This window comes from Monomorium pharaonis, chromosome 1, assembly GCF_013373865.1.
Source record: "Monomorium pharaonis isolate MP-MQ-018 chromosome 1, ASM1337386v2, whole genome shotgun sequence".
In the NCBI taxonomy this organism is placed as follows: domain Eukaryota; kingdom Metazoa; phylum Arthropoda; class Insecta; order Hymenoptera; family Formicidae; genus Monomorium; species Monomorium pharaonis.
In genome coordinates this window covers 38817352-38831620 of record NC_050467.1, presented here as the reverse complement: position 1 = coordinate 38831620, position 14269 = coordinate 38817352, and the positions used below count along the sequence as shown (strand labels likewise).

General features: G+C 34.8%; 2 protein-coding genes across 13 annotated transcripts in view; both read left to right on the top strand.

The window, feature by feature from the left end:
• The window catches only part of LOC105837737 (zwei Ig domain protein zig-8), a 60373-nt gene extending 55715 nt beyond the window's left edge, over positions 1-4658 (top strand). For 11 of the 12 annotated variants that reach the window (XM_028191706.2, XM_036285900.1, XM_028191702.2 and 8 more), the window contains 2 exons: positions 893-1061; positions 1600-4658. In XM_028191706.2, coding sequence (XP_028047507.2) covers positions 893-1061; positions 1600-1691 — 261 coding nt within the window. In that variant the 3' untranslated portion in view covers positions 1692-4658. The remainder of the gene's footprint in view (positions 1-892; positions 1062-1599) is intronic. The other variant, XM_036285918.1, reaches the window with a different exon arrangement.
• The window catches only part of LOC105837738 (A disintegrin and metalloproteinase with thrombospondin motifs 7), a 118314-nt gene that overhangs the window by 1277 nt on the left and 102768 nt on the right, over positions 1-14269 (top strand). The gene's annotated exons all lie outside the window — the stretch shown is intronic.

The window sequence follows — 14269 nt, the reverse complement described above, 5'->3', positions numbered from 1 at the left end:
AAATATCATCAAATATGATTAATTTACAGGTAGAATAAATTCTGTTGTAATGAAACTTATAAAACAAACATATACAGTAATTTATGTAGCCAATTGGGTTATTAATTATCAATTATTGCAAAATTTAGCACCTGTGTGATTATAATCAAATTATAAATAAAATTTGAAAATAAAATTATTATAGTAATACATTACATTGTTCTTTGAAAAACAAAATGTAAAGAAAGCAGTGGTTTGTTTTTTAATAGTTATGCTCTCAGTTTTTATAATGTACAGAAAAAACAGTATCAAACATTAGTATTAAAACCAACTATTTCTACTTAATTATTGTAATTATATTCTTACTTATATATTATTTAGGCTTATTTAAAAAATTTATTAATTAAATTTCAGGAAAAAATATTTTATTTTAATATTATAACAGTCATCTAAAAAGCATAATACATGTATGATTATTTTCATAAGAATAACATTTTAAAAGTCTGATTGTTAGAGATATTAAATTGTGTATTAAGTTTAAATAAGATCTATTAATTGTAATCAATATAAATCTTATTGCTTAAACAATTGAATATTTAAACGTTTAAAATTTAAAAAGAAGAAATGAAATCCAAAACATTGCATAAATTTTAATTAGTGTTTTTAATATTTGCCTAATTATATACATGATCCCGTGATAAAAACACATATTTTATGTCGGAATACAGCGAGGTCACAGGAAATGAATATAGCGCCTAGAAAAAAAGTCCTAGGAAAAAGGATTTCTGTCATTGCAGGGAACACGTTCCGTCGACACTTCCTGCTTCTTCCTTTCCCGCAGAGTGGCCCCATCCGTACTTGGTCACGTCAGAGGCAAGTAACCCGACGTGCTTTTTATATCCTTTTTCTGCAGGCGATTAACTTCGACTCGCCAAGGGGTGGCATCAGCCTGGTAACGGAAAAGGGACCCGTGACTTCGAGCCGTTTACTCATTCAGAAGGCGATCGAGAGAGACTCCGGCCTTTACACGTGCTCACCCAATAACACTCATCCTAACAGCGTACGGGTCCACATAGTCAATGGTAAAAGAAAAATGCCAATTTCGCTTAGAACAGGCTCTACGTGCAGGCATCTACACATTACTCGGTTTGAATTCGAGTGAGACGTTCTTTGAAAAAGCGAGTTCGTTAAAAAACTCGCAATACTGAACAAATAGATGTGCTCGAAGATCTAACAATTCATAATTTTTTATTTTCGTCGTTTACTGTGAGACAATATAAAAATACATCGTTCTATACGTGTAAAAATAACGTAAAATTAAATTTATTCGTGGAAATTATCAACTAAATTAATAAATCTATTACGGAAAATCAACTAAAATTATTTTTTCGAAAATAAAAAAACTCCGGTAGACGAGAGCGATCTTTGAAGTGTCAAATACTTTTTTGAGTCTGCAGAAGAAGATGTCTCACCAAAAACTGCTTAACTTGTAAACGTCAAGTGCGGCCTTTTCGCCCCAAAGCAGGAGCTCGCGCTCAGCTCCGCGGAAACGTTGCTCTAAATACCACCTGCTAAGATCCGACCAAGCGAAATGGCATTATAGCGTGGCGTTTGTTTCAGAAGAACACCCAGCGGCAATGCATCACGGTAGAGGCGACAGAATGGCCGCGACGCTGCTTCCGGTCGTCCTACTTCTTCGGATGATATTCTAGCCGACGTTATGCACTCCGGGTTGAATGCGCGCGAACTTAAGCACGGTCGCCTAACTCCCACGCGAAACCATCGAGCGAAGGTTCTGTTTCGCGGTTTTGTCTCTGGGGGATTCAACTCGCTGCGACGCATTCGACACGTTTCGCCTCGCGAAAGTAACGAAATCTCATCGTAGATTTGTGTACGACGTCGCGTGTCTCCCATTACGTCGTTAGAGCATTACACTGATTGGAACGCATCCAATCTTGTCACATTGTCGCCTGGGAAACGTGAATTAAAATAAATATTATTAGGCTAGATCTATCAGTGCAAATGATTGGGTTGCGAATAACGAATGTACGTTTAGTTCCATGTTAATACGTGGTTAAAGAACAAAAATTTAGCTTAATGGCCAAAAAGTTTGATACAAATTAAAAATATTTTTTATTAGAAAATGTTAAATTATTCAACGAGATATTTCTTAATTGTCGATTCTGCTACTGTAATGGACAAGCGGAAACTTGTAATAATTTTTAACAGGATTAGTCGGACGAACTCGCTGAATGAACTTTCGCGACACTTTCAAGGCCGTTGTCATTTTGCGAAAAAGAACAACGTCTGGGTTCTTGCCCCACTACGGAAACAAGTACGAACTCTTTTTCTGTTTTAGCAAAGAGAGTCGCAAGTCCGTCGTCTGGAATCTTTGCTTACTTCCCGAAATAAGAACCGTTTGTGAGGAAGGAACATTTTCACATATTCCATACTAATATAGCATATGACCTAAAAATGAACATATTTCTGAATTTTGATATTTATTTCTAAATTTTTATCTTTATCGCTTTCTATAATTTTATCTTAAGTAAAAAAGGAAATATTTCCTCGTATAATGTTTGAAGAATTCGTAAAGAAAGAATTCCTTTATCTATTTCTTGAAATTCTCGGTAAACAAGAAATCAATATTTTACCTTATACAATACTATTTTAACCTGACTATCCTCACTTTTAATGAAGTTGATTGTCATCTATTATTTTCATTAGAAAGTCTTGAACATGAACATCGCGTATTTATTACTGTAGTTATTTAATTATTGATTGCGCTCGGTAGACCGAACGTTCACTATATTCGTTGCGAATCTGCAATATCTCGATTGTGACTAATTTTAGGTATATATTCCGATGTAATTTTATTATCGAATTATTGATTGCCGCACCGGAGACAAATCAAAGGCTCATAAAAACTAATGAATTTTATGAATTGCAAATATATTTGAGGGAAGAAATTGCAACAATAGGTATGTCACAGAGGTCTTCCAAAATTTTATGATATTTTTTTCAATTGGATGTAAATTGGATAAAACCCTGACCAGTTAATACTGATGCGTCAATGTCAATAATGTGTTGATATGATTATTTTAATAAGGGAAATGCAATCAAAAAAGATAAATAGTTTGCATGAATAACGGATGTTCAAATATTTATAAAATTGAATTGAGTGCTTTCATTTGCTTTGATCCTTTTTTAACTAAGACTTTAACTTTAAATCTAATTAATGTTCCATTTCTATAAAAATTTAAATACAGCATCAACAACTATAAATTTATGATTCTGGAAAACGTTAAACATATTAAAATAATGTTAAAACATAAGAAGGATGCTGTATTAAAACCTATTATATTTTGAAAATTAAAAAAAAGGTAAATCTTGAAATAAAAGAAAATGATCAGACATATCGGATTATATGTATTGGATATGGCAAATACATTTGAATATAAAAACATACGTATCATACACATTAGACGATAAAATCCGCTCAACTTTGGAAGTAAGGATAGACGAACTGACGGTCTGCGAAGCGTATAGAATCTTAGAAACTTGGAAACTTGCGCGCGAGAAACCAATGACTTTCATACAAATACGCAAATATAACGGAGCTTTTCCGGGTTCGTGGTGGCGCGACGTATCTACAAAAAGAAAGCAGGTTTATTCGCCGAACTTATAATGGCCTGACTTCGAAGCGGATTTTATCCTCGTTACGGTTACCGGTAAAAACGTATTGTTTGAAAGTGCATTAGCTCTCGGGGATTCAAACACGTTGCGCAACCCGGGACGATCCCGAGATTGTTTCGTTTTCCGCCGCAAAAGGGGACTGGCATTATGCCTCTGCAGTGAGCTTGGCAGAATTGTTACGTCGAAAATTTACCTCGCTTTTTCAGGACCACTCACGATAACATAAAACGACTTCGAGTTTCTCAATCTCGATTTCTCAGTGATATCCTTGTTATTAGCGCCCAAGATCGAATGTTCTATCAATGGGACCATATAATCGGAACGCGTTGGTCCAATCGCGAAGAATTCGTGTTAGCAATTGAAGCCAACGTGTACACGTAAGAAACGGTCCTATAGTTGCTGTATATATTACATTAGAAACGTGATCCTGAGAATATATTTCGGTGCCAGTCTTTCAATTAGCTTATAACGACGCCGAAATTCGTTGTACTGTGTGGACATCGTATAATGCATACGGGACATGTTTTTATAGACGTCAGTACATGTACGCGGTTAGCAAGGAGGAGATCAATTCGTAAATTTATTGTTAAATTTTTAATATGTTATATTAAAAATTCTAGTCTTTTATCTTCTCGATCGCCTACTACCTACGAATTGTTTTTACAAATTTGGTACATGTTACTACATGGAAAATTTAAATAATAATTTCTCGAAAATCAATGACAGAAGTTTTTTACCACGTACTAGTGTGGAAGGGATATAATATAACATATTAAAAATTTAATTTGCGCGTCAAATGTTGCTCCTCTCCTTGTAAGCAAACGGAGAAAACGATTGAAAGGGAGTGTAGTTTAAGTGTTACTTGTCATTCTCTATAGATACCTTTTTCAAAGGCCTGTACATTTTCGCCGAATTAGTGTTGCGAACTGTGTTTGGGAAACTTTATTTGCCATTGTACGCATTTAATAAAAGAACAAAAAAAAGCACTCTTAGAATTCTTACACCAAATCGCTTAGTTCGTGAATCTTTTAGATATTGCTCTAATAATTCGATAATTATACTTTTTCTTAGTTCTTGGTTACCATTGACAACATATTTTAAAGAAGCAATTTTAATTAATACTTGAGTTGAGCGCTAATTACTGTCCCAGAAGAAAATTGCTCTTTCACGCCTTCTTGATTGCTACTTTGTTATACGAACCGGTTACCTTGCTTAAATTTCACCCGACTGCAACATCTCTTTTGCTTTCCAAACCCACAGAGTTTGCATCTCGTAGTTTTGTCCACGGAATTGGAAATGTACATGACGTGTGGCGTTCGCTATGATTTAGTAATATTTAGTTAGTATGTTTTAAAGTGAAACTATGAATTTATTATTAAATTAATTATTATTGAATCAAAACTAATTACCTGTTTAATAAAAATTATAATTTTTGAGAAAACAATATTTAAAATAAAAATTACCGAAAAATAACTACCACAACATATTGGAAAATCAACGATCGGCAGAAGCGTAAGTATTTTTTAAATATTCAGAACATTTTTTTAGCACTATTTAATATTCTTATTAGGCACATAGCGTATATTGTATACACTCATGGTGTATTCGATAATCGATATATGAAGTTCAGTTCTGTGTAATTATTTCCATAATTATTATCTTCATATAACACAAAGCGTAGTTAGGAGGAAACTTTCCGTTACCAGGCAATAATTTCCATCGCAAATGTAATTATTAACGCTGTCGGGCATTATATACGGTGCAGTTCATTATATGGGAATTAATAAATTTAATGACAGTTCCAGCGTGCGTCATATCACGGTGCAGCCGGTAGCAACGCATTAGTACAGTACCTCCATCAACGAGGCACGCATCCAATTGGAAAGTCGATAGACTCTGTTACGTGACACATGCGATCATACGTTCCATTTCACAAACTCTAGATACAGTACCATTTATATATATAATGTGTATCTCATTTCTGAATCACAATACGTATTTTTTATGACTGAGTATAAATTTCAGCAGCAATAGAAACGTTCGGTCGCGCGACGTAATTCAATGGCGGTTTAGTGGATCGAACATCGAACATCAAAAATGTATCAAAGTGAGTATTAAATCAATGTGTGTGCATGTGTGCGTATGTGTGTATCGATATCATTTCATTCAATGATTTAATAAATGTAACTATTCGTTAAAAAAGCTTATCAGATTTCAATTTTTTTACTTTAATGGAAATTACGTTTAACGTGTTATTTTATAATATTCTCCCAACTCGGATTAATAATACAGGGACTATTCAAATTGTATTGAAAGTAAACCATTATATTTTTCTTTCTCTATTCCGTTTTTCTAATTAGAGTCAGGTATTATTGAATGCTTCTACAATGAAGGAAAAATATACACAAGCATATCGTAAATTCCGTAAATGTAAATCTAAAAAAATTTTAAGCAGAGTTACATGTAGAAGATACGATTTTGACATGTTTTATTCTCTATTCCCTTGAATGATGCTATATATAAAAAATAAAATTTTAAATTATTAAAATTAAATTGATCTAGAAATTTGTTGCAAAAGTTTATCTCTTTTATTGTTCCGATATAATTTTCCGCAATGATTTCGATGACATAGGTTCGATTAGCAGTATCATATCAGTGGAACGTATATGAATCTGGAATAGATACTTGTACAAACAGTACGATAATTCCATCAGTTAGTACTTGGTTAATACAATAGGTCAATCACATAAACACACACATCGAATCACAGCTACATACATATCGAAATTCTCGTATCTATATGCGTAACTGACGTTGGTAGGCCATAACTACATGCGTGTGTTGCATTGCCGAAGTAATCACGTATATTGCATTGTCATAAGTATCTGTACGAGCGGGCAGATTCTAATGCATCAACTGTAATATGAAGGGGACTGTTGAAATTGTACTGCTCCAATTAATATCTAAAGCAGCAGATAACTCACAACCCCGCTTACCCGGCATTCGAATTCTATGCGTAGCAGCTTTCGGCAAAGCAGCATTTCGGAGATCTCTCTCAATAGTTGTTTCACTTCGTGTTATTTCGAGAAACTCATCCGCGGATAACGATAAGCAAATGTTTGTTTCAGAGTTAGTAGTGCCGCCTAAGCCGCGACACGAAAATCGTGACAAACGCTAGAAGAAAGATCGATATATAAATGTAAATAATGCGCAAGATATGGCTGGCAAACAATTAGTGCTCTCGTTATCTTACATATTCATTTGGAATTTTAGCTTGGCTCCACCGTAGTAAAAGTAAATACAACCGTAAACATGTGATAGGAAGATCAACATTGCAAGTAATTGAATAAGAAACATGTTTTCCTTCTTATAAATGCAATTATTGAATTATTTAATAAAAATTGATAACTCTAATTAACACAGAAAATGAATTATGTGCAATTGAGTAGAAGGTAGTTATTTTATTAAAGATCAAAGATTTAATATAATAACAAAGTCAAGAGTATTTTCATATTAATACGATAAAATTACGAACTTATACAGAAACTTAGGGTTATGCGCCAACTATGTTTAATTATCTAACACTCCAACATAATTAAATATAATTTGTCAGTGTCAGACAAAGTTAACTTTGATAAGTACTTATATGTCAAATGATTCAATGTCCGCTCTGTCGTTCAAGTTTAACGCGTATGCTTCATGATGCGATCAATCTGGACCAATGAGAGCTTTTAGCAATTATCAGCGAATCGTATGACCTACAAGTACAAGGCTCTTACCACGCTACAGAGCATGTGCTGAACATTGAAATCAGTATTAACAATCTTCCTCATTCGCTCCGAGTCACGGTGTTTCATCTCGCCACAAACTCCGCGGACAAAGCACTCAGGTGAAATTTCATTTAACTGCGAAATTAGGCATCGTGGTTGAATTACTTTTCGGACGAAAAGCACTCGCGTATGTCAGTTTGTCAAAACTACGATCCCCTTTGACGCCACACTCGGACGATGTAATCAAGGATGATGAAACATTAGGGTCGCTTATAATGTCCACTAAAAACTGGGAGAAAGCGTAGCTAGCATGGTTTTTCGCACAACACGAGTTTGTGGGAATAGAAAAATTGCTAGAAAAATTATTTAAAAATGTATCATTTGTTCGAAAAGTACGTAAGATAATAAGTTGATATTGAAAAATTAATTATTTACAATAAATTTTAATTACAACTAATGAATTAATAATAAATATAAAAATTTTTGAAGCGAAAATTATTGTAGGCGTTAATAACTGCGAGTGACATCCTGTATTGTTCTATCTTTAATTTAATATTTAAAGGTTTTCTTTTTTTGTGTAAAGTTTTATTTTTTTATATTCTGTTTCTGTCTGTATAGTGAAAAAAATTTGGACTGCGCGTATCAAAATTCTAATAATATGAATTTATGCGAAATAAATTATGATAATCCCGAAATTACATATTTCATATTCTCGCCGACGACACGAAAACGACACTCTCACACAACCATGATTAGCATAGAAAAAGGGCTTATCTTACATCCGCCGTTTCACGGAGAACTTTTACCGTTGGACACGACGGATTTGTAAAGCTAAATTTAATTTGAAAAGCAGATTTATGTGCCACGCCGCGCTCTTCTTACGCCGAAACTGTTCCTCGTTTCTTAATTACGTCTCCAGATCTGCTCTTGCCGTTTTACGATTCGCATTTATCACGAGCCTCGTAAGATTCCAAGTGAAAATATACTGCCGAGAAACAAGAGGTAGGCGGAAAAGAGTGGAAGGGGAAAGGGGAGGAAGCTCCATCGCCGTTCGTTAAGACGTTTAATTTTATATGGCTCCTACAAGAAACCACCGCGGCTCACTATGTTATTTATTTTCTCACAGAGACACACTCTGTTGCGGCGATCAGGCAACAAAAACTCAAATACGGTCCCGAACAAGCTCCGATTAATGTTTAATTACGAGAGAATAGTTCTCAATCCTATCATTCCAAAGCGTTTTTCCTTTTTTTACTTTGGCGCTTAAGTCGTTGGAGAGTATCGAAAAGAGCAGATACAAAAACTCGAGCGATTCTTTTTTGAAGTAGTTTAAACTTTAAATTAACGAGCAATACGTACAAAGGTAGAAACTTGCTTCTTGCATAGTCATGATCAGAACGATACTTTCATTAATTATGCATAAAATACTATCTTTTATGTTGTATAATAATACATCATATTTTTATTAACAATACACTCCTATAATTATAGATTGATAACAGTGATGCAGCGCATATGAAATGTTACCGTAGCATGTTAGAATCACTGAATTAATTAATGAATAAATAAGAATTAAACCAGTCAACTAACACACAATAAGAACAATTTAATACAATAACATTTTCAAAGAAAAAAAAAATTTTAATCAAATCTGCATAAAACTTAGACCTAAAAATATCAATTTACAATTTATTATTTTATCTTATTATTTTTTATATAATTTTATTAAACAGCCAAGTTTTACCTGTTGTTATTTAACGACTGGTCTAATGATCCCAGTTGAAATAGTATATATGGTACACGGGAAATGATATATAATGCATCCTTAAATTAATTTAACAGCGCGTATCAACCAGAAATCGCTTTCATCAACTATAATCTCAAGAGGATGCATTAAATATCCATTATAAAAGCTATATATTAACCTATATCTCGACGCCAAGCACCCCTTGACGACGTCACCATAATCTGAACGAGGTTTAATTACTGCGCCGTCAGCGATTGTCCAGGAAAAAGGATTGTACTAATCGGTAATTTCATCAGAGCAAAGGGGTAGACGGCACTGTCTATCGCACCGAGATAAATCTGTGGGATGTGCCTGTTGAATGACTCTCGAGGGAATAATCTCCGTTGTGTTTCTTTGGTAAGCGTATTATTATGCGCGGCAGTAACATCAGAACGAACTTTTTTCTCAGACATTATCATTAATGAAATAAAAGGATGAAAAATGGATGACTAATCTTCATCGGTTGAAGTTAATAAGTATCGTCGTTCACGTGGAATATTTTAGCGAGTCGCCTGCGTTTATTCCTGCCGTCATTTAGGTAAAAACGTAAAAACAACGAGGATTCTTCTCGAAACGTTAGATAGAAATGGTCATCAAGCCTAATGCCTTCTTCTTAATCCACTTAGCTCTGAACTGTCGTCTTGCAGTCGCCGTCTCACAGAGAACGACGATGCATTACATTTCTTCGTTAGTTTTCCTTCCTAACACTCACGACCTACTTGCTCCACCATTTGCTGATAGCAATTGCAACTGATTTTACTTCCGCTGCATCTTATTTTTCACACAGTGATCAGCTTTTGCTTTTCAGCAAAAATATATTCACGAGAAATGAGCGTAATACGTGTACGTGTGACTTAACGCGTAAATGCGTTTTCGGTCGGTACGCAGAGAATAAAAAATTTAGTAAAAAATGCACTCAGGGATGGAGGGTGGTTTGATAGCGTATAAAATTAAATCCATTACATGCAATCGCATTACACGCTTGCGCACGACCACGGATTAACAATAAAATCTCTGGTGAGCTTTCAGTTTCCACCATCACGTGCGAACGTTGTTGCGACGGACAAATTAAAAGAAAAATTGAACTCAAATCTTTATTAATATCAGAGTACGCATTAATTTTTAGAATCCTTCCAAATAAATTATTAAACAGGCTCGGATGACGGAGTTATTAAAATGCAACAAATTATTACAACGTATAATACTTTGTACGTGGATGATAATAAATCGTCATTAATCGTCACGTATGTTCGTCGTTCATCAATTTTCTTTACGATTGATTCTGTAATATATATTTCACTATTAATCACTGTAGGCATTATTTATTAATATCGGGGGTATATTTTCCTGTTAAAATTTACGTTCTTACAATACCTTTTTTTAATCTAGCTTTATTCGAAGGTAATAAAGATCGAAGAGAGACTGCAATGGACTTTCATCTTTATCGTGTTTTACTAGTTTTTTCTTTTTTATCAGAAAGAAATGTCTTCTTCAGAATATAACTCTTGAAAAAGTCACGATCTTTCCTGCACAAGGACAAATCGGGAGGTGCTCCGTTAAGAAAGAACCCGTAAAGTAACATGTAGCTATACGCGTGACATCGGTCCTTCGAAAAGACAACGCATATCCGACTTATCTTCATTCCAGCAATGTATACTTCACCCTTACCCATCCCGAACACACATGTATCCGCTTCATCCTCGATCCGGATTTTACTCGCCAGACTCACTTTGACTTTGCCCTTTCAAGTATCAAGGCGCTTTTTCAAGCACTCTGTGAATTATTCGCTGCTCGATATCTCATCCTCGCGCCCTTTTCTCTACCTCGGCTACTTCCGGTGGGAACTCATCAGACGTTCCGGCGTAGATTAAATTCACGCAAGTATCGGAGCCGCTACGAGAGAACGAGCGCGGGTAACTTTCATTAAAGCTCCTTTCCGACGCGGCTAATCGCATTTGCGGGTGAACCCCACTCTCGCCGTGTTCGGGAATCCTGGAAAACTCGGGGACATGACTGTCTCTGCCTGACATCGCACTACCGTTATATATTCTGTTCTCGATATTTAACTGAACTTTATACAATATATCTTGTACCCCTTGTAAGGCATGTAAAATGACTTTCATAATGTATAAAACATCTATAATACAAAGTTAAAACAATGTATAATAATAGATCTAACTGATGTAAAAACGATTTATGTAATCTTATTTTTTCCGTATAAGATAGTAAACGTTTTATGTAATTATATTTATAAATTAGAGTTTTATATATATTAAATGTACACATAAAAAGAAATGAAAAGAATATTATGATAGTAAATAAAAAAATAGATGTTTTATATATATGTATATATGGAGAAGTCTAATAAAGCCGTTATTATTCTTTTACTGTTATTATTCGCATAACATAATTATTGTTAAATATGTTCGAGCTTAAAATTAATTTTCTTTTGTTACTTGTTTATTTCGTCCGCAATGTTTCGTAAATTATGTGCGAATTATCGATACGAGTGTTTGCACTTCTCGATGTTGTTTGAACTGTGGTTGTTCCATGGAGAAGAAGTATTCTCCCAGCTATTTATCAGCACCAGCAGCTTGCTCTGGCAACATTTACGACCCTCTTAATCCGCGGTTCCATTAACGCGCGGCATACGCCGTGGCGAAGTGTGGTGCATTAGGTTGAAGTCAACCATAAAACTCTGTGGAGACGTTTAACATCCATTGTTTTAGGTTTTAAGTTACACGTGGTGAGCCCACCCGCTAGGTATTCGTCGCGCCACTAATTAAAGTCGTCATTAAGAGTCATTACGTAGTACCACTGCGTTTACTTTCATAACAGCCTTAATAACGCGTCGATAAACTGAGAGGCTACGTTTAATTGGTCATTTCTGCAATTTGATTACGGTCGTAATAAACTTTATAAAGAGAAACGTGTTCATAGGATCGCATTGAGTGCTTGTACTCAACAGCAATTAACATTAATGTTTACAATAATATGTTTTATTATATAATATATAATATATAATATTATACGTAATATAAAAATAATATTCAATATTAGGTTAGCGAGAGAAAAATCAAAACTATTAAGTATTAATTAATAAGAAATGTATTTAGGGTATATATAATATCACACACACTTTATGTAAAATACTTTACTACACATATATATTTCCTTCTTGTTGAATGGACCAAATAGCTTTTCTTCAATTCAATACGACTCAGCTTTGTGGACCAAATAAATATTTTTATTTGGTACACATACGGTAGCTTCTTTAGATTTGGTCTCTTATCGTTTTGAAACGCGAACATCATTCGGAAGAAGCAATTTGATAAATGGCGCTGCGTTTCTTGCGACTATCAAATCGATTGTACAGTTTCAAATACGAATCATTTTGTGTGTTATCCGACATAGCGCATGTCTTCCGCGAAAAACAAACAATATTCGTAAATGTAAACAAAATGCAAACCATCCGTAAGACTGACTAAAAGTGAATTGTCGATTTTTACCGTGCATATTTCCAAAGCGTATATCACATAGAAAACGGAATATAAAACTGACAATTTAGAAATTACTTTAAAGTAAAATCTGAAATTAATATTTATTAATATAAATACCTTTGTGATATGAATTAATATGAATGCAAAATATTATTATGAATTATTTTCTGATAAAATATAGAGACATTTTTACGAACCAATGACTCATTACAAACCAATTCGACCTAGCGACCAATAGGTTATAATTATTCGGATATTCGTGTAATTGGCCTGACCGCTGCAATCATGTTGACCTACACGTATCCAGCTGTAATTTAAAGTAATGCGATCGAATTTGTAATCAGCATTTCCCATTAAAACACCTCGAATGTCGGTAACATATTCAAGCCAATGCAACCAAGCTCTCTGCGGTTTTAAGCTGCCTGATTAATTAGTTACGGATAAAATGGTATCACGATGGCGCGAAAGAAAATGTAAAATTCGTGCGTTACTTCGCTAAAAACATAAGATAAATTATAAAAGAACGAGAAAGCGTTTGCTTCTGCAGTTGGAATTTCTACGGAAAACCTGAAATTTAAGTAACACACGATGTAGCCAGATTCGAACGAAACTGTCCCAAGCGGTCGTCGTTGCCGTGTGGATTTAAACAGCTGCATCAGGATCCGCAGGTTTCCTCTGAATTCTTCATGACGCTTTAGTGCACTTGTACACCAAAGGTCATTACAACCACACTGAAATTACGGTTCGTTGGCACTTCCTGTTCTTACCGACCTACATTCGGTATCATTTCGTGTTCTCCCCGAATTAGAAATTATTTCTACTTCATGGCATTAATTTTTACTGTCGAAAGTTAGGCTTCGTAATTTCCATGAACAAAAGCGGTTAACATTCTTAATGTGTGTGCATAGAATCCATTATTTCCACTTAACTGTTCAGTTCGAAGTTTATTTTTGGAATTTATATTATCTCACGTATTAAGATTTATATAGAAATAATAGACCAAAATAACGAAAGTTAGTTACTTTAAAACATCGTGGAAAAATTGTTTTATGCGCGGTAATTTTATTACCGCTTATGGTGATAAAAGTAATAATCAGAGGCGAGCGATTTGTTGCCGTGGGACTCGCCCCATCGCCTACTTCATGTTATTCCTGTGTAATAAATTTAATCTGCAATTTTGCCATTACATCGTGAGCTCGTTAACGGTTACGTAAGGATAATGTTTTCCGGGACAACCCGCCGGAGACTGTCTCGACGCATCGGCGAAGCGTTACGTGCTATTATTGCGAACTTGTTCGATATTCCATTACGTGCCAACTATCGAGCCGACTCCTCCCGGGTGCACGTCCATGTATTTCTGAAAACTCGTTTACAGTTACTTACGACGATGGATGAGAGTCGCACACTCAAGGCAGAACGTTATCCATACGTATCCCATAAACGTATTTCACGCGGGAGAAATAAAAACGAACGAGATCGAACGTCGGCAGTGTTGTACTCTTGCTTTATGCAGTAGTATAAGGGCATCGCTGATCAGA